Source organism: Suricata suricatta, chromosome 1, assembly GCF_006229205.1.
Source record: "Suricata suricatta isolate VVHF042 chromosome 1, meerkat_22Aug2017_6uvM2_HiC, whole genome shotgun sequence".
NCBI classification, from domain to species: Eukaryota; Metazoa; Chordata; class Mammalia; order Carnivora; family Herpestidae; genus Suricata; species Suricata suricatta.
The window spans coordinates 137279971-137304082 of NC_043700.1; the positions used below are offsets into that span (position 1 = coordinate 137279971).

The 24112-nt window shown below is 38.2% G+C and overlaps 1 protein-coding gene across 2 annotated transcripts in view; it reads right to left on the reverse strand.

Moving 5' to 3' along the window:
* Window positions 1–24112, reverse strand: part of MTHFD2L (methylenetetrahydrofolate dehydrogenase (NADP+ dependent) 2 like) — a 122602-nt gene that overhangs the window by 43093 nt on the left and 55397 nt on the right. The window contains exons 6-7 of one of the 2 annotated variants that reach the window (XM_029944968.1): window positions 20156–20248; window positions 16018–16769 (exon numbers count right to left, since the gene is read on the reverse strand). In XM_029944968.1, coding sequence (XP_029800828.1) covers window positions 16657–16769; window positions 20156–20248 — 206 coding nt within the window. In that variant the 3' untranslated portion in view covers window positions 16018–16656. Of the gene's footprint in view, window positions 1–16017; window positions 16770–20155; window positions 20249–24112 lie in introns of those variants that run through there. The other variant, XM_029944961.1, reaches the window with a different exon arrangement.

The window sequence follows — 24112 nt, forward strand, 5'->3', positions numbered from 1 at the left end:
TATGATATATACCATAAAATATGCAGAAATACATTTTCACATACATACAGAAAAATCTTACCTGATGGGGTAGTAAGTTGCAAAATCTATGAAAATTGCTTTTAAAGGTACTATGCTGGAAGACAATCTACTGCCCTCAGTGAATCCAACAGGTCTGGTTTTCTCTCAGGTACTTGATCAGATCAGTTTCTCTGGATGATACCAGAGATGGTAGCTGGCTCAGGTTTAGTGGGCATACTGAATGAAAAGTAAATCATATCTTTCATCTCTAAACTCACACACAATGCAGCATGATACTTGAGTTCTAAGAGACATGTAGGAACTCAGACTGTCTGAAGGTAGAGAATATTCATATTTCTATTTTATGTGAACTCTTGTGCACAACCTAATTAAATAGAATGCCAAGTAACATAGCCTGCATTATTTCAAACACTATTTTTCACTCTTGTGTTTTACTTTTTCTGTTACTTTAAAAATGTATACAGGTTAACTGCAAGTACTATGCAATTCACCTTACCAATTGTTGTGATATATTAGTGATCACCTGTATTTCAAAGGAAATACTTGAGCATTTACTATGAAATGTCAATGGGCATGGTTTCAACCATTAGGGCAGATAGCATGAGCTGTGGTAATTGAACAGCCTAAGAATGTAAGCACTCCCCCCAAATATCTGACTTATATTCAGGAGAGTACTTTCTCACAGAGCAGCACCTAAACCATTATTAATCAATCAAAATCAAAGCCGAGAAACACAACATCAACAAGAAATCTGCAGAAAATTCTAAACAGCAAGGGCACTGAATTAAAATCAGAAATTCTTAGTTCTGGGACTTGGGATGCAAGAATTAGGAGTATGACTCAAGACAAACATACAACTATTTGGACATCACATGTAAAATAAAAGTCGTGAACATCTACTCCCTAAAACACTTCAGATATCAATATTTCACAAAATATTCACTAATTTTTCCCTGCATATCCACCTGTCCATTCATCTACTTAACAGGCCCTTATTGATGGTTTGTTATGCATTATGCTCTGCATTGATTCTTATCATTAAAAATCAAGAAAAATAAAGTTTTTAGGGGTTCATCATCAAACAAGAGAGTCAGACAAGTGTAATAGAATAAGGCACTGTGATGTAGAAATGTTCGGGATATGGAGGAAAATAAATCAGGGAGGGAACATCTACCCTTGCCCGTGGTGGTGAAGGCTTATTTTCCAGTGGACTGTGATAATTCTGAGATGCCTTGAAGTGTGTAAGGCAAAAGGGTGAGAAAAGCTGTTCTACGCCTGACTCTGCAAACAACTATGAACTCTGTAGGTTTTAGGAAACTAAACAGAACTTGAGATTGTTAGTCTAGGATGTGTATTGAAGGCAGTGATGGAGATGAAGCTTCAGTCCGAACACAAGCACCAAATAATAGAGAAGATATTTTACTTCCTACTATGCACTTAGGAGAAGAGAAAGGCTGATTCTCATTCAGTTGATCACATTCAAATTCAGGCATATCCTGAATTTGCAAGAGACTTGTTTCTCCATTGAAATTACTGGAGAAAAAAATGGCTAGTTTTATGTGACATTCAATTCTTGGGGGGAAAATACAAACTATGGCTGGGTGTATATCCAATGATTCAGAGGGATGGGCATGAAAAAAGTCCCTGTGGGGGGGGGGGGGACTGAGGAGCCCCTGAGGGACAGTCCATCCAGGTCTGCACATTAGAATCATCGGGAAGCAGTCAGGATTTCTGTGGGTGCGGCAGAGGCATCAGCATTTTGAAGTTCCTCAAGTGATTCAAATACGTAGCCAAAGTTGAGATCCAGCTCTAAAGGAAGAAGGAGTCAGGTGTACGTAATGCGCTTGTACCAGCATAGTATTTATTGTTAGGGGAAAGATGAGTCTAAGTTGATCTCAGTGTTCTTAATTCAGATTGGGCTCTACATTCTCCCAAGGAGTCCTTTCAGTGCCATTGGAGAGGGAGAAGCCACAAAGAAACAATGGCAAGGACTTTTCCCTTAAAAATTCTATAGTAGGGGTGGCTGGGTGGCTCAGTGGGTTAAGCATCCGATTTTGGTTCAGGTCATGATCTCACTGTTGGTGAGCTCGAGTCCCGCATCGGGCTCTAGGCTGACAGCTCAGAGCCTGGAGCCTACTTAGAATTCTGTGTCTCCCTCTCTCTCTGCCCCTCCCCAGCTCACACTCTGTCTCTCTCAAAAATAAATATTTTAAAAACTTAAAAATTTTATGGTAAGTTTTGTGCCTTCTCAGAAAGAATACTGTGAAGAGGCATTCTTTTCCCTTTTGCAATAGGATGTCACGTATTTCTACCTTGAGGGCTCCAGCATAGCTAGGATGGGATGCGCAGTTAATAGACTGTGTCTGGCCAGGGTGACAGTCGTTCTTGGCAAGAAACATGGAATTTCATACCCATATAAAGGTATTATGGGAAGAACGGATGAGGGGGTTGAAACAGAAGAGAACACTGGGCAAAAAACTGACTGGCTGTGTTAGATACAGCAAAAATGTGAGGCATAATTAAAAAGAACTACACATGGCATCTATAAAGCTTTAGCACTACAGGGAAAGTATCCATATAGGAAATATTTTCATTATTTGAGCAGCTATGTGCTGAATAGCCACGAGGTGCAAGGTGCTATAGAAGGTGAAGGAAACAAGGTAATGGAAGAAACAGACAAAACTCTCTTCCCTAACAGAAGTTACATTTTAATAGAGAAAATAGCTAATAAGTAAATAGTTACATAATACAATGTCTGCTAATGACAAGAGCCAGAAACAAAACAAAAAGGTTGCTACTACGTTTCAATAGGTCTCTCTACACATACACATTTGAACAGAGACATGAATGAAAAGGGTGTTACTATGCAAATTAGTGGTTTGAGAAATGTTTTGGTTTCAAGACTACCTTAGATTCTTAAAAATTATTGAAGGGGCGCCTGGGTGGCTCAGTGGGTTGAGTGTCCGACTTCAGCTCAGGTCATGATCTTACAGTTCATGGGTTTGAGCCCCGCGTCGGGCTCTGTGCTGACAGCTAGCTCAGAGCCTGGAGCCTGCTTCAGATTCTGTGTCTTCCTCTTTCTCTGACCCTTCCCTGCTCGCACTGTCTCTCTCTGTCTTTCAAAAATAAATAAAAATCATTAAAATAAAAACGTTTAAAACAATTATTGAAGACCCCAAAGAGTTTTGCTTATGCAACTTATACCCATTGATTTTTACCATGTAAGCAATTAAGACTGACAGATTATTTAAACATCTCTTTAATTATTCAGAAAAAAGACAACACTAAACCTATTACATGTTAAAATAAGCAATAAAATTTATTTAAAATAACTATATATCCCCAAACAAAAAAAAAATAATGAGAACAGAGGCACTGTTCTATAATTCTGATAATCTTTTAATGTCCAGCTTTAGTAGAAGACAGAGGATTCTCAAATTTGCTTCTGTATTTGAGACGACACATATACATAGTTGGAAAAGGGAGAGGTGTTGTGATAGGTAAGATGATTGTGGTTGTCTTTCTTTGAACGTACAGCAAAACATGACAAGGAATAATTTCTCAAAGACTAGTTTCAATGTGGAATTGAAGCTGTTTCAATGAGCTTTCCATACTCTAATATTAAAGTCTAATACTGGTCTATCTTGCAGTTTGAATGGATTTAGTGTCATCATGCATTGCTTATTTAGAAAAACATTACTCCATGGAGTTATGCAGATCTTCCAAATGTCGTCACCTATCATTATACAGTAAAAATATATCTCTTAATATCACCATTGATCTCACACTCACCCACACAAAAATTACTATTGGGAAGCTGTCAAGCTTACAGCAGAAACACTGTTTTTGCAACATTTTGATTTCAATCAAACTATCACCTAACCCAAAGGGTTAGCACATGTCTATCATAACTCCCCTGGGTACCTTTTATACCCACTACCGGTCTTTGCTTTTCCACTAACAAAAGCAGATCAAGGATTCATTTCCTTCAAAGCTTTCCATAGAAGGATCTACCTCCACCAGTAGGCACAGACCTTCCTACTCCATCCATCTTTCTGGTCTCAAGGTCATACCACTTTCCAACAGATTAGAAAGGCTATGTTGACAAGTAGAACTAAGGATTGCACCCTTAGCTCAAGACCCCACCCCCAGGTCAAATTAGGAGTGGCCTTAATCATATAATCACGTAACAACAGTTGAAACAAATAGTAACAAGAGGATTGTTCTCTCACGCCTATTGACGAACTGAATGGTGTCATTTCTAATTTCGGTCTTCCACAAAGCATAAAAACAATATCATTAAACAATGATTAAGGCCAAATCTCACAGAGCCCACCATCATAAAGGAGCTTGGTGTATAGGCCAAAGATAGGAAAGAACGGGCACTGAGAAAATGAAGAAAGCCCTCTGTTCTCTTAGGGATTTAGTGGGTGGCTCTGTTACCTAGTCTACAGCTTTGTTTTGGAAGAATTCCTAGTTGTTTGTTACATGCTTTATGATATAAGTACCAAACAAAAAATAAGGGCAATATATCCATATTCATTCAGAAACACTAAAAATATGCAGAGTGTGGTGCTCTGAAGAGGTCTGAGATTAAAGCAGGGAAATCACAGGGATAGTTTTTTGATTAAAAACACTGAAAACAAACAAGATGACACTAAATACCAAAAAAAAAAAAAAAAAAAAAAAACAAAGGCTAGTGCTCATTTTAAAGAATGAACAAAATCCACAAAAGTGGGTTTGAGAAAGCTTCAGGACTTCTTGAGAGAGCTCCTGTCCTGTCCTAACAGCCCCTCCCCAGGCAGTCTACCAGGAGCACCAGGCGGCATTCGGCTGACAACCGCAAATTCGAGGGTCATTGACACAGCCCCTGTCTTCAGGGGACTCAAATGCACTGTGTGGAATAGACTTGTGAAACTGAATATACCAGATGGGGCACCTGGGTGGCTCAGTCATTGGGCATCCGACTTTGGCTCAGGTTGTAATCTTGGGTTTGTGACTTCAAGCCCCACATTAAGCTGACAGCACAGAGCCTACTTCAGATCCTCTCTCTACCCTTTCTCTCTGCCCCTATCCTGCTCACACTCACTCTCTCTCTCAAAAATAAATAATAAACATTTAAATATATATATATGAGATGTGTGCAAGATGCCTAGTTAAAGGTGGTAAAGGAAAGAAAACTGCAAGGATTTTTCTTGCCAATTATTAACAAACCCTTGAAAAGCATATGCCAGTCAAACAGTTACTTCCTCTCGAAGGTCTTTTGGGGTTGCACTGATGCTGAGAGTAGGTCAAGTCCTTCTCTATATATGCATCTGTGGCCCTGCACTTCCTCACCAGTTTTCAAATTTTGCCATTACATTTGCTTGTTGTTACTTGATTAACATATATTTAAACTGTAAGTTCCATAAGGGCAGAAACTAAGTAAGTTTCTTTGTGTAACCAGCACTAAATAGCTCCTGGCACTAGTAGATGCTCAATAAATGTGTTGTTGATAAAGGGAGGGAGGTGGAGTGTATCTTTACAGCAGCTTGATGTGTCAATCCTTGGAGGTGGCCCTTTAATCTAACTGGGTGAAGGACAAAAAGAAAAGAGTCCCACAGGAAAACAGGAGAATTATCAAGGCTTCTGTCATATATAGTTGGTGAAGAGGAGTTAATAGGAGAAGGCAACTGAATAGTTTGGTAATCACATAGTGGACATCTTCAGATAAGAGATAAATCCCCAGAATTTGAAGTATTTTTTAATGTTTGTTTCTTTTTTGAGAGAGAGAGGGGTACAGAGCTAGCAGGGGAGAGACAGGGCAAGAGGACAGAGAATCCCAAGCAGTGTCCACGCTGTCAACACAGAGCCCCGTGTGGGCTCAAACTCACGAACCATGAGGTCAAAACCAAGAGGTGGACGCTTAACTGATTGAGCCACCCAGGCACCCCCTGAAGTATTCTTTATGAGATAGATTTATTTTCTTTTGGTAGGCAGGAGGAAAGAGCCTCCAGGAGGACAGTAAACATTGAAAAGGGTCTCCTCATTTGTGCCTTATCATTTAATTGGCTTGGCTGGCACCGCAGGGCTATAGAGAAGGAACAAGAAGGTGAGACAGCTCTAAGTGTCTCTTCAAGTCTTGGGAGTGTCTTACCTGGCTGTGGTAGCAAGCACAGCAGGAGTGGAAAGAGAAGTGAGTGGAAATTCCAGGAGTTCCAAATCCCTGATCCCAGGGGGAAATGTGGATGTGTGTGCCATGTGGCATAACAGGACTGAGTAATTCTTTGTGTGGGAAAATAGAATGATATTGACAACGCGACATTGGGAACGAGTAGTTACTCTGTAGGTAGTCAGCTTTGCCATCTTGTCTGCAAGCATGCAATCTGATTCACTGGAAAGAACTTAGACTCCAGAGACAAACAGATCTCCACCTTGACAACGATAAATTGTGTGATCTTAAACTAATAGTAAGATTATATTCCACATTTACAAAAATAAGCACAATAACACTTCCTATCCCTTGGCCTTGGTTTGCTATAAAAGTAAAATTAAGTAGAGGAAAGCACAGAGCATGGTGCTTGGCAAACAGTAGCATTCAATGAATGACAATTACCTTTGGCTTCTTAGTTTTCTAATGAAAATATCAAATGCAATATGAATCTTGTGTTATACACAGCTTTACTGATAATAAATTACTGTAAGTGCCCTTCTTTTTCTATGTAACTAAAATGTCTTGTCTTTTTTCCCCAAAACATCGAGGTATAGTTAATTTTTACAAATAAATGTCATTGCTAATCTCCTTTTGGCAATTTTAGCAATTCAATATAGTTTGTGAATATCTCTAGCCATTATAGTTGGGTAAAAATCAAATTTGGCTGAAAGGATCACATATAAATGAAGTAAAATTGCCCTGACTTTACCTGTCTTAGCCCCTATTGTTATGGGACTATCATCTCCAGCAAATTCTAGGAAACCAATGTTATAATTAGCGAACCATTATTTTTTGTCTCTTTGAGGGTTAGGGGGTTCTTTACATACTTACTCTAGGATTAGCAATATACCAACTAGTTTCCATCTAGAGTTTATAGGCTAGAATCCCTAATGAGATACAGCTGATGATAAGAAAAGATGAGCACTGGGTGTTGTTATGTAAGTGATGAATCACTGAATTCTACTCCTGAAACCAATACTACACTGTATGTTAATTTAAATAAAAATTTTAAGAAAAAAGGGAACTATTTAATGAATATGAAAAATAAATAATATGTAAAAAATCTTGATTTGATAAATAAATTAATTCCTTGGCCATCAGAGTCATACAAAAAAATGTACCAGGAGCTTAAGTGATTCCAATGGAAACACATATTTTACTTGAAATGAATATAGGTCTTTGGCCAAAAAAAAAAAATGAAGATGAGGAGATAGTGTTGCCCTTTTTCAACCCTTTTTAATAGGTTATTAATTCCTAAAGAATGTCAGTATCACTCTGCGAGAGTATGTTCTTCATCGTGACCACACATGAAAGGGACATGTATGCCCGGGCTGTGTTTCATAAAAGCAGAACTGGAAAAAAGATGTAGTGATACTCTACTCAGCTGAGGAAAACGCCAAGTTTTGGGGGGTTTTTTGCTATCTGAATACACAAATGTGAAATGTTATTTACTCCATAGACTTATAGAATTGTAGTCACAACTCTGCAGGCTTTATACATTCAAACACAGGCTAGATTTTTGTCTTCCTTAAATTTGTCCCTTTGGTTCTATCAAAAAGTGTTACTAATAAAATGTAGTGTGTGACCAACATAAGGACAAAGTCTTGAGAAACAGCTCTGCATGCTTGATGGCTGCTCTTGCAATTACTGTAACACTTGCAGGTAAGATAAAGCACATAAACAAGGAAGATAAAAGCATAGCTCACTTCCCCAAACCATGGAGGGAACAGCCAAAAGCAGAATGAAAAGTCAACACTGGAGGCTCTAGAGTAGGATGTGGTTCCCGGGCTTGGTTCACATGGCCATGGGCAAATCAATTCACTTGAAGCCTCAAATTTCTGCATCTATTATATAAAGATAGTAATGTTACTGACCTCCTAGAGATGTTATGAGATTCAAGTAATATGTTTCAGAAATGCTCAATAAATATTTGTCATTATTAATGTTACAATAAATATTATGAACACTGGGATGCCTGGCTGGCTCAGTCAGTGGAGTACATGACCCTTGATATTGGGGTTGTAAGTTTGAGCCCTCTGTTGGGTGTAGAGATTATTTAAAACTAAAATCTTAAAAAATGAAATAAAAAATATAGACACTGATCTTTAAATAAAATGATGAAATGCCTACACTAAAACCTCTCTATTCAAAGATTATTTTAAATCTCTTTGATAATCACTACATTGAAAAAAAATCTTGGCGTGCCTGGGTGGCTCAGTCAGTTAAGTGATGGACTCCAGGTCAGGTCATGATCTCATAGGTCATGAGTTTGATCCCCACACTGGGCTCTCTGTTGTTAGCACTGAACCTGCTTCAGATCCTCTGTCTCCCTCTCTCTCTGCCCCTCCCCTGCTCTTGTGCAGTTTCTCTCTCTCTCAAAAATAAATAAACATTAAAAACTCAGAAATATGAGAATGTGTTAATTATTTAATGTTATAGGAAAAAATCTGTTAATATCTTTGTACATGCTTTTTAAGAAATATCAAAAAAACTAGCTAATGCTGGAGATAAATCTGATAAATTTGAAACTTAAATAGGTTTTCCTAATGTTTAAAATATTTATGTAAGGGAAACAGGGTGCCTGGGTAGCTCAGTCAGTTAAGCATCTGACTCTTGATTTCAGCTCAGGTTGTGATCTCACGGGGGTTAGATCCAGGGCCGTGCTGGGATCTGTGCTGAGCTGAGCGTGGGGCCTGCCTGGGATTCTCTCCCTGTCTCTCTGCCCTTCCCCGACTTGTGTGAGCACACACACTCTCTCTCTCAAAATAAATAAACATTTAAAAAAATAATAAAATATTTATATAAGGGCAAAAAATGTGCATATTTATTGCAAAGCCTGCTACAGTTAAAAATCTGGATCTGCCCTCAGCTGACTCTAGCAGAAGGAGGTATTAATGACATGTGAGTAGCCCCGGGACGTGAGGCAAGAACTTCAGCAGCAGGGAGTGTTCAAAACAGAAGCACAGAGGTAGAGGTCAGAAACTACACCGCGGGCAGGGAGAGCGTCTCCATTCCTCTCTTTTTCCCTCATATTCTTGCCCCACTCCGTCCTCTTGGTGCTCATTGAAAATTAGATGACCTCTTTCTACTATATATTTGAAAATGAATTTAAAAGCCACAATCACCCTCAGTTTTAGCATCCCCAGTTCTTCCCATTTCCCATTTCTCTCTCTTTAAATAAGCTTTACTGAGATATAATTTAAACCTCATACCATTTATCCAGTCACATCTCTTTTCATTTCTTCTTTTCTCCCATGAAAAGCCATTTAATGAGCATACATGGCACTTTGTAGGAGGTGGGCCATTTCACTTTAGCAAACCGCTTCCACATTCCTCCCCAGTGAACGGTCAACAGCCTCAGAAGACAACGGACAGCTGGTAGAATCTTGCCAGGAACAGGAATGAATCACCTCAATATTTTTTATTTCCTTTCCTAATTATAAAATCGATGTGTCTTGAGGAGAATTTACATGGAGAATTCAGAGAACGATGAAAATGGAATCCACTTTTATCTATCACTTATGACCCATTAGCTAGAAGGAACTACTCCATTCAAATTGTATTTTTTCTTCCCTCCTTGTTTTTCTGTTGGTCAGTGTGTGTGTGTGTATTACTCTTTGGATTTTTTTTTTATCATAGATGCAATCTAATGTAATTATTTCAAATATAATTGGCCATAAGAATTCCCTTTTATACCCACACCATCATTCAGAGTAAATATTCCCATGTTGTTCTATGCTTAGGCTGTTCTCAACCTTTGGCTATTAGAGATGAATGTGTGATGGAGATCTTTGAATATCATCTTGGTAAGCCTCCTTAATTCTCTTTAGGATAAATTCCTACATGCAGTACTTTGGGAACTGAGATAAAGTCCATTCACAAGTTTTTCTCCAAAACAAGTTTTTAAATCTATTTATTTGTATCTGAAGAAATTTACCCCAGTTTACTATCTGGTGCCCATGGTAAACTAGTGCCATTTTCTGAGTTCATTCCAAGCCATTCAGTATTCCTTTGCAGAGCTGACACTAAAAAGTCAGAAAATTTATAACAGAGTTGGGGGAAATATCTTCAAATAGCTATTTATTCAAATAAAGTAAATTTGGGGCAATATCTTAGTGATCTAAAATAACTCACAGGACTCATAGTATACAAAAAGCAATTCTCATTCATTCTGATATGGTATACCACATTATTTCACCACAAATATCCTCACCAACTATTCTAGGAAAAATTTATACTATAAGTATCCTTTGTTGTGTGTGTGTCTATGTGTTGTGTGTGTGTGTGTGTGTGTCTGAGTGTGTATTACAGAGACAAGGAATCATTGTGGTTATTTAAAAAATAAGTGTAAGTATGAATTATGTAACACAATAGAAACTCAATAGAAATATTATTGAAATGCACCTGCCTTTTTTCGCAGTGTAATATCTGATCCTTGATATTGATGACTATCTTGACTTAATGGGTGCATATTAGTAGGATGTTAAGAGTGAACTGTCTGCAATCTGCATGCTCAGAGAAGAATTATGACTTATTTGAATTTGTTCCAATGCCAGTCATAAAGCCCACATTCATGCACAGTACTCATCAATCCTCAGGTTTTGTAACAAAGGTAAGTCATTCTAAAATAAGTGATTATTAATTAGCCAAATCAGAAATAAATTTGGGGTAAATGCACTTAGGCATAAGATAAAGTGCCAGAGCCAGAAACTTTTCTCTGGCTCTATAAATGGGTAAAAAAAGGACCTTCATAGAAAGCTGCCCGAGGAGATCTATGTCAACAGAGTGCTTCCTTACTTCTCATTGCTCCCCTCTGGAACCCAAGCCACACCTAAAGCAGGAAGCCAGGCGCACAGTCAGATCCTCCACAGCCCATTTCAAATGCCACCTCTGTGTGGATTATTACACAAGCATTATGATATGTGACATTTTGATCTCTGAATTTTTTTTCCAATTTTCAATTTTCCTGGATGAGACAAGTGGATGTCATCGCAAAGCTACAATGAATAATGACTGACTATGGAAATCATTTCATTTCTGCCAGTCAACACACGTTTGGAGGAGACATCCCACAATGCCACAGACTCGGAATCTACCACAGGAATGATGACTTCACCAAAGAAGGGCTCATATTTTTACCCACACTAGAAGAGAAAGCTATAATATTTTCTTGTTCTTTCATTGAAGACAGTCATCATTTCTCAGTTGTTTCTCTGCCTCCTCCCTGCCTTACCTTGGAATTCTGCAGGTGCAAGCTCTGAGTCAAGGGTGCTGATGTAATGCCATATTAAGCCTTCGTGAAGTGGAACAGCCCCAAACAAGGTATTAAGGAGAATCTAAGGCTGAATGGACCTGAAAGAGAGCATCTGCTTCTGTGAAGGCCCTCCTTGACTTCTAGGAAAAAAGCTCTAAACCAAGCACCTGAATTCTAAAGAAGGAAGTTTATTCATTCTACAGCAAGTTTTCTAGTCCCCAGTGCAAGGCTCTATACCAGGTACAAAAAATACAAAGATAAATAAAACATGGTTTTGGCTAATGGAGGTGGGTACAATGCTGTTCCCTCAATGTTGTCACTTTCAATGCTGTCTCTGTAATTCTCACTATTCTGTACTCAACATATCTCATCTAGGTCTTCCATATTTCCATTCTCCTTCTCTTTTATTATCTTGTTATACTTCAAAACTTGCACCCAGCCATCTTCGACTCCTCCCAAACCTGCTTCCTCTCTATGTGCACTTCCTTGTCAATGGTCACATCATACACCCAGGACACAAAGCCAGAAAGATTTTCTTGTCTACATTCTGTGCCCCTGTCTCACTTTCAGCTACTCCTGTATTAGTTTAGAGCCAGGTCATTGCGACTTCCAGCCTCTTCCCTGCCCAGAGGCTACCAGAGTAACCATTCTAGAATTTAAATATAATCATGTTATTCCAATACCTACAACTATTTAAAAGTTGCCCCTGGCCCACAGGATAAAATCCAAATCCCTTCATTTATTCTGCTGTCTGGCCTTCCCTAAATACTCAGCTTCATTATTAACCACTCACAGACAGGCATCTATCATTCTGACAGGCATCTAATATTTTCTTTGATACATGCATAGTGTTTTTCAACTCTAAGCTTCCAGAAGTTCCCTTCCCTTGGATTCTGCCCAGTGACTTCCTGTTCATGCTGTGGCTGGGAGCCAGCTCTACCCAATCATCTTCAGAATCAGTGAAGCAAGGCTCATTCCTCCTCAGTGGTGCTCTGTCTCTGTCGCTCTTGGTTTTGGTCTCAGTCTTGGTCTCTTCCTCTATATCTCTGTCTCTGACTTTCCTTCTCTCTGTGTGTCTCCATCTTTTTGGTCTCTAGCTCTCTGTCTCAGTCTCTGTCTCTCTTGGTCTCTGTTTTTCTCTCTCTCTCCTTCTGTTTCCCTTTTTCTAGATTATGGGTTGATAGCCACACACACACACATACACACACACACACACTCACACACACAAACACACCTCTAATACTGTGTTAGTGAACTGTTTTATGCTAATTTGTTTGTACATCTTTTCTCTGCTAGACTCTGAACTTCTCAAGAGCTGGAATTATATTTTATGTATCTTTGTTTTCCAGCACCTGACATAGGGCCTAATATAAGCGATGGCAAAATTGATATGTGTTGATATATCAGACCTATACCACACATCACTGCTCATAATAGCAGTAAATTACATATAACATGCATATCTATCAACAGGAAATGGGTAACTCAGTCAACTGAGTATCACACAGATTTTCCCACCTGTATCTGCATAAGCAAGTCTCTAAAACATAACATTAATCAGAACAAAATAAGTTGCAGAAGTGTACAGCATGTATAAATTAAAAAAAATCTCTAATGATATTCAGACTTGACAAATCTGGTTGGTGGTTGTGTAGGCATTAACATTGTTTTTTGCTCACTTTGATGTACATTTTTAAATGATGTGCATTTTTAATATTTCATAATGTAACGTTTTCAAAGACCTGGCCATGAAAACATAACAGAGATAATGCCAATGGCTAGAGACATTATCTTGAATCTTCCTCCCTGTGATCCACACATATACAACCAAGTAAAATTAGCTACAAATGACCTTGTCATTTAACAATTCAAAATATATTGCAAACAAAATTTCTATTTCTCCATAATAAAGGTAGATCTTTGAAATAATTGCTCTTTATTGAAGTGGCCTTAGATATTCCTATTGAACACTTGTTTTGCTCAAGAAAATCAGGAAGTAGACAAAACGTGTAAAACAAAGAACCTTCAAAGAAAGATAGATCTCTGCTTCCCATATATTGATGTCAACTAAAAACACTTGGTGATGAAAAGATTAAAATTCCTTTTTCACAAGTCCATGTAATCACAAGTGGAGAAAAAAATATATAAGGATCCCAGGCAAATGAAGAAAAAGAAAGAAAGACTTGGGATGCTTCTTAGATGCTCAGTTTGGAGGGAGGGATGTTTTTGCTTATTTGAGGATAACACAGGTCAAGAAAAAATGTACACTTTCATATGCACCTCTTACAGTCTACATATCAAAGTGATAACAACTTAAGCCTTTTGGTGCTGCACGACAAATTTTCATTTAACGCATACTGTAATTTTAGTCAGAGGGTCACAACACAATGTCGGACTGAAAGGAAGGGAAACATTTCTTTAGCACCAGTTATGTGCTGGGCACCTAATTCTTACAGCAGCCTATGCCATTAGTGTTATTACTTCCATTTTACAATAGTTTACAATGAAGCCCAGATAATTAAATCTGATTTTTAAATTTGAACTGGATTACGCTGGATTTAAACCCAGATTCTCCCAACTTTAAAGGCGATGCTTCTACCAGGAAGAATATGCCCTGCTTCCTATTCTTGTCCCTTCCTCCTTATGCCGCACCCTGCTATTCTCCTGTGTGCTCCTTAAAGCCTGGTGGCATCCTGATGTGTAATGGCCGATAGGCCTATGGAAGGGGTTACAAATAACACACATCTATTACTTTTGTATATATTAAGGCTATTTAACAACACACATGAAAGGCATAAAATATCACTTTGTATTACATATACATATATAGATTTTGTTATACACAGAGCTTTAAATAATAGTTTCCTTTTTGAGTAGATAAGTAACCATTCATTAGCAAATAAAGCACTTAAGACCAATATAATAAATATTATAGGTTCCTTGTGCAAATAATCATAGGTGTTCACAAAGGTATCTACGGTTGTTTGCTGCAATGTTCATAATAGTAAAAAACTAGGAATAATCTAAATGTCCAACCATCAAGAACTGAATAAATAAATTATACCTATCAGCAGAGAATACTATGGAGTCATTAGAAATCATGTTTTAGAAGAATGCATTTTATGAAGAAACAGATACATGGTGTGGAGGTGTGAAGTACAAATGGTACAGGCAGGGTGAAAGAAGTGTGTATATATTTATATTTGCATGTAAATATAAAATAGTGTAAGGCAATTCATCAAACTGTTCACTGTGATTGACTTTGATGGGCTTATTGTACATGTCTGCTAGGTTCTTATGGTAGAGATGTATTACTGACGTCAGGAAAATAGTCAATGATCAAGCACCCTTTCATACACTGACAAAGCTTCTTTATTGTGGATCAGAGAGGTTGGGGGAGGTAGAAGGGGAGAGGGAGATTGAGAGGGTGGGGAAAGTTCTGAGAGAATAAACCTCTTCAGCTAAGAGTCTTTCCTTCCTGAACATCTCCCAAAGTCAGACTATTCCAAAAAAAGAGAGGCAATGAGAGACTCCTTCAGGGAGAATAGAATATACAGCAATGAGCAAAAACTGCTGTCATCCCAAGAAGCCATAAATCTTAAGGAAAAATAAATCTCTTATGAAGTTGGTCCTTTATCTGTAAGTCACTTCATTTACTAATTTATTTATGTTTATGATGACCAGTCAACTGTGACACAGTTAAGTATCAAAAATAATCCAAAGTATATTCCCTTAATTATATCAAAGTTGTAGCTTGAGAGTCAATGGATTTATTATTTCTAAATTATTGTTTAAATTCTTATGCAATGGCCTAAGAAGGACCAACATATAACATATTGGCATATGATATTTATTGGGCATTTGCAATATGCTAGGCGCTGTGCCGTGCTCCTTCCCTGGATTGGCTGGCTTCACAATACTGTGTTAGAGACTATTACTCTTCACACCAAAGATCTGAGGCTCAGAGATGTGGGATGACTTGACCAAGGTTATACAATTAGCAAGTGGCAGAGTTGAGATTCTTACTCTATACCCTTGAAAGTAACTGACAAAATTGACACAAATGACACATTTAGGAATGCAGGAAGGACTTCTAAGCGGAGAAGCTGAGGCTACAGCGGCAGGATGGAGAATAAGAAATAGGATATGGAGGAGCGCCCTGGTGGCTGAATTGGTTGAGTGTCCAACTCTGGATTTCAGCTCAGGTCATGATCCTGTGGTTGTGGGATTGAGCTGAGTATAGAGCCTGCTTGAGATTCTCTCTTCCTCTGCCCCTCTCCACTGCCTGAGAGTGCTCGCTCTCTCTCTCTCTCTCCCTCTCTCTCTCTCTCTTTCAAATTAAATAAATAAATAAACATGCAGGGACACCTTTGTGGCTCAGTCCATTAAGCATCTGACCTCGGCTCAGGTCATGATCTCACAGTTCATGGGTTTAATCTCTGCGTTGGGCTCTGTGCTGACAGTTCAGAGCTTGGAGACTGTTTCATATTCTGTATATCCCTCTTTCTGTGCCCCTTCCTCACTTGTGACCTCTCTCTCTCTTTCTCAGAAATAAACAATAAAATTTAAATAAATAAACAAATAAATAAGCAAACAAACAAATAAGCTATGGAAAGAACATTAGCATTAGCGAAACCATGAAATGTGTTGGCATCCACTCAGAAAGCACCGAGGGCTATAAGGAAGCAAGTTCTGCTCCAGAGTTGCATGAGCTATGGAGTAGAACAGATGGTTTCCATGCCTCACCCCTTGGAATATCTCAGTGTCCCGCCATCCTGAAAATTACTAACCCTACTCCAAGGAAGAAGAAATCTGCCAGAGGGAAAACTCTAGTGAGAACCTAAGATGATGTTTGATGGGAGTGTATCCAAAACTTGATGATATGATGGGAAAAGTTGTGAAAAGGAGTTGGTTGGTCACCTTTATTTTATGACAAGTAAGTATGAGTACTCCAAATTACTCTACTGAATTGCCTATTTATCCTGTTTTATATTACAGTGTCTATCATTAAAAGTGTTGCAAGAGAGACGCTAGAGTTACGACTGTGAAGGTTCATTCATCATGCTGGAGGGGTTGGCTTAGTGGACAAAATGCCAGCTTTCGCCAACTGTGACACTCTGCATCCAGAGGTTAATATGCAAGTGGCATTGACTCAGCAGCTCATCTTCTGAATGAAGCTAGTTCCAGTTTACTCATGTGGGTGGAGGGTCTTTTGGACAATGTCTGGAAAAAACTTGCCTATCCTGCTTGAATACTGAAGATTTCTGGAACTTTCACAGATGTGGGGTTTCCCCCAGTCTCCTGGAAGCGTGAGATATAAATGAGTCAAAGGATATTCTAACACACGCTTAACATTGATGCCCTGTTCTGGCTGGCTTTCTCTTCTTTATCCCTATGCTTGCACACAGCCAATGAGGACTTCCCTTAAACTTCTTCTTTCCATTCAACTGTTAATAGTCTTCCTGTATTTTAGATGTCTAAGACATCTCTCTGCTTTCTTTACCCTGCTCAGAATTTCTTAATCTTAATATTTCAAATCAAATCAATCCAAACATCCCCTTAATGATACAAATTGCTCTTGTATGAACAAATCTTTCACCTTTATGACTTTATCAGTTGACTTTACAGTGACAAACTTGGAATGTTTAATAGTTACAAAAATAATCACTATGTGACACGACCAATAACTAAAGAGATGATTCATTCTACCTTTATAAATTATATTCTTAAAAATTAATCAGCTTAATTTATATCAGTGTGAAGAAGTCCTTGCTCCAGTTGTAATTTCAAAATGAATACACACACACTCACTGAGTACCCACTATGTGTAAGATTCTGTCTGAAGCACTTATGTACCATGTTAAAAAAAATACTAGTCCCATCCCTGCTAGAGTCTAGTGAAGGTGAGAGATAACCATAAACAGGCATCGAGCACCATAAATGTGATCCACCAAAGTGCCCTAGAAACAATTAATTCTCTCTGTGAACTTGGAGCATAGTTTTGAGAAGGGACCTGAAGCTTATTTCAGAATGCATAGGTTGACAGGATCTGATGTTCAGATTTGAGCTTCCAAATTAAATCTCAAAAGTGCAGAGAGGTGTTCCAAAAGCAAGTGATCCGTCATTAAACCTATAAGGATAGGACTATGGGAATTTGAGAAGCTGGAGGGGTGAGATTAAAAGTTACATAAGCTAATTTTATTCATACCTCCAGATCTTTACACAATGATTTCCTTTTTTGCTTTTTTTCTTCTGCAAGCCCATTCCAAGATTTCGTCACTCAGTACATTCTTTCCTGTCATCCCTCAGACATTGTCGAAAGACATTATCGATCTTTCTGATACATCACGCACCACTCCTCCTCTTCCTGACTTCTAGACGGGACTGCTTCCATATATGCTGACGTTCTAGTTATGACAACAATCCAGCCCTCCCTGTTCCAGCTACCTCTGCCATGAAGTCACTATCTCCTTCTTTCGTACCCACTGCTAATTGTATTTCCCACATATGCACGATGTGGTCATTTTAGTAAGACTTCATTCCTCTTATTTGGTGGTATGGAGTTTCTTTTTTATGTTAATTCATGCTTTCTTTAGAATTTCACTGTAATGTACCGATATCGACATATATTATCCTTCAGTTCACCAGGTGATAATTAAGGACATGGAAATGTAGAAATCTTTAGTTATTCTTTATGAACGCTCAATTTTTCCCCCCAAACTTCCCATTACCCAAGTATTTATTTCTTCAGGACAACTGCAGGGTTATCTACAGGGCTGTCTTCTAGCATTCAGCACATCTTTGTGCCCAGTTACAGGCATTAGAGCTGGAATACGAGGCAGGGTACAAGACCTGCTCACACTACCTTCATCCAAAATGTCCTCCAGCCACGACTGGAATGGAGCGTGCTAACCTCCATGGAGTGTGGATGGAGTGTGGCCGTCTGTAATAGCTGGCACCTGACTGGTGCTCTCTGGTGGTAGCAGGAGGCCTTGACTGGAATGGCGGCTACACAGAGCCTCAAAGCTTGTCTCACACCTAGGAGCCTGAGTGCCCTCTGGCTCCTATCTTGTTCATTTTATACAGGCTTGGTCCTTCCTTTCCTTTCCCTTCCTTAATTTCCCTTTTTCTTTTCCTGTCTTATTTTTTAACACCTTGTACTCAGCGCAGATTTAGGCCTTTACAAAGGAGCAAACAGTGGGTCTAAGGACTGTGACATAAAGTTTGCTTTATTCATAAGAGAATGGCAGTGGTTCTTGAAAGAGGATCACCCATCTGCCAGTGCTCAGGACAAGAAACACATAAGCATGAATGCATATTGAAGGATTTTTGCCCTGCTAGGAGAAAATATTCATTTAACATTATAACTGATAAATATAAAATAAGATCTATTGCAAAATATTCTTTATAAGTTAACATTAAAGTAGTACCTTGTAAAATAATGTAAATTTCACTCTGTCTAAAGTTTGGGATGAACAAAGATGACCAACTTCTTCTTTACTCACTGAATTCTGAATCTTGTAGGTAAATCCAACTGTTTCTATAAAGAAGTCAATGCGATATTTGTCTTCTATGAATATATCAGTTGCTGCAGCAGTATTTCACTTAATGTTATCTATGGTTTTAAAAAGTTTAATACTTCTCTAAATATCTGTCTTACTCCTCTCAATCCTATTCAAAAATTTGCATTTAATATCACCTAAGTATCATTCTCAGAAAACCCAGAAATGTGGTTAGCTGTACTAGGTTACTGGGGACCTCTGGAAAAGGGAATATTTCTATTTTTACTCTATCAGGAGGCAAATTCCTCTACCTGGAGTCATCACATGTATATTCTAAGTTCCAGAGAAGGGTCTACATCAGAATAATAAAGTGAATTTGGTTGAAACTAATTTAAAGTATCATTATCCTCTTCATCAAACTCAGTTTCTTCTAGAACTTTTACTCTCCCTTCATAGTTTGTAACCACTCAAAAATTCTCATGTAAAGTCTAGAAAATATCAATAACATCTAATTGATAACATGAAAAAGGCTCTGATTCAAGCTTTGGATAAACAAGAAGAGTCACAATTGTCTTCAGTGTAGAAATATTATGTGTATGTGGCAAGAGTAAAGGTAGAAGGGAAGGGTCATATCATTTTTGTATGTCTGAATATAAAATTAGGAAAAATCCTACCTCCAGTGAATGAAAACACAGTAACTATTCTCTGTTCCTACTCTTGCCCCTCTCGAATCCATATTCTTTGACATAGCTTAAGCACTCTTTTTAAAACGTAAGCCAGCCCGTGTCAATCTCCTGCTCTCAGCCTTTCTTGGCTTATATCAAAGTTCTTACCAGGGTCCCACATGAGCTAGCTCTGGCTATCTTTTGAAGAGCATTTCCTACCAGTCTCCCCATAAGTCATTCATGTTTAGAATCAACCATGTCTAGGAAAGACCTGGCAATCTCCACATTTCTTCTGGTGCTTAATCTGTCATTTCAAAGACTTTGGGTTTTCATAACAAAGTGGCAAATGCTAACGTAGGCACAACGAACCAATATAATAATTGCCGAGAGACAGAATCCAGTCGATGGAAGTTAGTCATACAACTTCACCAAGAAGCTGTTTTAACAGACATGGCAGCAATTAGGGCAGGAATTACTCTGCTGATGACATTCTGCCGAGTAACAGCCACTAAAGACTTACCAGCAGCTACTATGATAACATCTGCTAGCTGCGTATGGATCTTCAGTTGTTCTTTGGGAGTGTATCTGTGAGCTATTGTCACGGTTGCATCACCTAGAATGGAGAAGAGCTTCCATTAATAGTTACTGAGCTTTTTCAAAAGTTATGAATGCTACAATTCTAGACAAGATTCAGTTGTATCCTAAGAGGATATATCCTAAGAGGAACTTTCAAAGGAAAATTCCTTTGAAATGATTACAACATTTTAAGAACAAACGCTAGATCAGAAAACCTAGATGGCTGAAAATATTATACTCTTCAATTGACCAGTGGAAAATCAAACAAGACCAAATGAGAGTATGTGCTGACCGTCAAAAGAGAACTCTAAGTAAGGTCCTAAAAACCCAGGATTTGGAAGTTCTGTATTGAAAGGTAAAATGTAACTGGGATACTCATTGGCTTGTTAATAAAGTATATAAGTTCTGAAAACAGCAAGATAAATGTACCCAAAATGGGGCAATGCATCGTGGGAGCACAGCACTGAGATTAATTCTGCTTCCTCTTGAGGAGGTATCAAGGAAGGGTTCCTAAAAGAGGGAATATACTTTTTTAGGTCTCAAAGTAGGAGCAGGAGTGTACTAATTAGAGAAAGAAGAAAAGGGCATTCCAAGCCAACAGAAGAACAGAGAACAATGGACCAACTTTGAAATTGTGTGTTTAGGAAATAATGAAGAGGTCTTAGATATAACAGGATATATTCATACATGCTTTAATGAGGTGATGTATGAATAAGAGAGGTTGCCAGCCTGAGGGTTTCCAGTGCTTAAAGTGTGAGCTAAGGAAGAGAAGCAAAAGAAAGGCATAGATGAGAGTAGTCAGAAAAGGACTTCCGGTCAGAACATGGCTATGTGAGATAGCACCTTGTCTCTTCTCCTAGATAGCACCTTGTCTCTTCTCCTAGATAATCTACAAATGCTACACATTTAACAACAACAACACAAACTGTATAATCTCCATTTTTAGCCAAACTAGAAAGACATATTTTCCATTGATTTCAAAAAATATGTGTAAGTTACCCAGAACCAGTGGAATTAGTATATACCACACAGGAAGAAATGCAGCAAAAAAATGCAGAGAATACCAAGATGGCCAGTAGCGGCCGATCTCTGAAAATGACCGCAAAAATATACAGCTTGAAGGTGCAGAGTTCACATCAAAATGCAAAATACATCTCTTCTCTGTAGCAGAGAAGATAGACATAAACGCAGAAGAAGCCCTCATGGACCCAGTATAGTTCACAGTGCCTAGTAACAGAAAGACTCACATGGAGGAGCCATTTCAACAGGAAGCAGTTTGACTTTGTGTAAGTGGTGAAGAAGGAATCTGAAGGCTCCTAGCATTTCCTCCCCAACCCCCAGCAGAAGTACCCTACAAACAGGAGGTTCAGGAATTCTAACTCAATAATAAGCAAAAAAAAGAATCTGATACAGAATTAGTTAAAAGACGCTATGCTGGGTCATAAGGGAGTTTTATGGATAGTTTTTTGAGGAACCTCCACACTGTTTTCCAGAGCAGCTGCACCAGTTTACATTGCCACCAACAGTGTAGGAGGGTGCCCGTCTCTCCACACCCTCGCCAGCATCTATAGTCTCTTGATTTGTTCATTTTAGCCACTCTGACTGGCGTGAGGTGGTATCTCAGTGTGGTTTTGATTTATGTTTCCCTGATGATGAGTGATGTTGAGCATCCTTTCATGTGCCTGTAGGCCATCTGGATGTCCTCTTTGGAGAAGTGTCTGTTTATGTCTTCTGCCCATTTCTTCACTGGGTTATTTGGTTTTTGGGTGTGGAGTTCGGTGAGTTCCTTGTAGATTTTGGATACTAGCCCTTTATCTGATATGTCATTTGCCACTATCTTCTCCCATTCTGTTGGTTGCCTATTAGTTTTCTTGATTGTTTCCTTTGCGGTACAGAAGCTTTTTATCTTGATGAGGTCCCAAGAGTTCAGTTTTGCTTTCATTTCCCTGGTGCTAAGCGAAATAAGTCAGGCAAAGAAGGACAGATACCATATGTTTGCACTCATAGGTCTAACAGGAGAACAGGAGAAACCTAATGGAGAACCAGGGGGGAGGGGAAGAGGGAAAGAGAGTTGGGGAGAGAGAGGGATGCAAAACTTGAGACTACTGAATACTGAAAACGAACAGGATTGAAGGGGGAGGAGGGAAAAGAGGTGGTGGTGATGGAGGAGGGCACTTGTGGGGAAGAGCACTGGGTGTTGTATGGAAACTAATTTGACAATAAACTACTTAAAAAAAAAAAAAGGATGCTATGTAAAAGTCAACCCAGGGAAATTTTGGAGGTGATGGAGCTATTCTGTTTCTAGTAGAGTTCTATGACTATATGCATTTGTCTAAATTCATGGCACTGTACACCAAAAAGAGTGAACTTTACTATGTTTTTAAGTAAATAAAAGAATACATTTTTAAAATGGCAGCCCCCCCCCCCAAAAAAAAACAAAAGGAATTTTTTAAAAAGAATTTTCCAACATACCAGCATGCCTGGGTGGTTCAGTGCCTGACTCTTGATTTGGGCTCAAGTTGGGGCTTGATCCCACAACCCTGAGATCATGACCTGAGCTAAAGTCAAGTGTTGGATGCTCAACCAACTGAGTAACCTAGGAGCCCCCATTTTTAAATTAGATTATCAATAGATACCATATGAAGAAATAGACAACTAAAAGTACTGTATCAAGTTATAACTATTAGAGTAATGACTAACTTTCCTAAATATCAGAAGAACTATACATAAACAAGAAAAAAAAGTAAAAAATAAGTAAAGGCCATAAAAACAATAAACGGAACAAAAACTAATACACAGTTCAAATCATATATATTGATCATCATAATAAATTTTCCTAAGTTACCTATTTAAAAGAATCATATTTCCAAATTGGCTTGATAACCAAAACCAAAATCTAATCCTATACTTTATATAAGGCACATCTAAAACAAAGCTGTTTGGAAATGTCAGAAATAAAAGATAGGCAAATATGTAGCAGGAAAAGGAGAGAAAAAGAGATGGTGTTCTTACTGTCAAATAAAGAGAAATTTAGCATTAAATAGGACAAAGAAGTACACAATATAATGCAAAGATGTGATTCAAATGAACTCACAACAATGAGAAATATATAAGTAACATACAAGACAAATATAATTCATATAGCAGGAATTACAGGGGATACAAATCAAAAAAGAACATTTTGTATTTGCTGAATTTAAATCACCTTTCTCAATCCACAACAGATCAAAGATACAGAAAATGCAAATAACATAATTAATGTTATGTACCTGATTGCAATATGTCAAATCTGAAAGTAGAAAACATATTTTCTTTTCATGTAACCAAAGAGTATTTTTTAAATAGCATGACTTTGGCTACAAAGAGAATTTTAATTAATACCAAACTTCAAATATTCTCTTCGATCAAAAGTCTATAAAGCTATAATTATTGAAAAAGTCAGAAATCAAAAGGTTCTTTCTGGACTCCTGGATGGCTCAGTTGATTAAGTATCCAACTCTTGATTTTGGCTCAGGTCACAATCTCATGGTTTGTGAGTTTGAGTCCTCTGCACTGGCAGCAGGGAGCCTGCTTGGGATTCTCTTTCTCTCTCTCTCTCTCTCACTCTGTCTCTCTCTCTCTCCATCTTTCTCTGCCCCTTCTCTGTTTGTGCTCTCTCTCTTTCTCAAAATAAATAAATAAACATTTAAAAAAAAGAAAATGTGTTTTTTTTCAGTGGGATTTTTTAACTCTATTTTAAATTATTCTTGGGTCAAAAAGAGAACACAAAACAACAGTGCAGAATTTCTAGAAACATTTATAATGAAATTGCTACATATTAGATCCTATAAAATAAAGATGAAACAAAGCACAGAGGGAAATTCAGAAACCTCAAATGATTATATCAATGAAATAAAAGTAA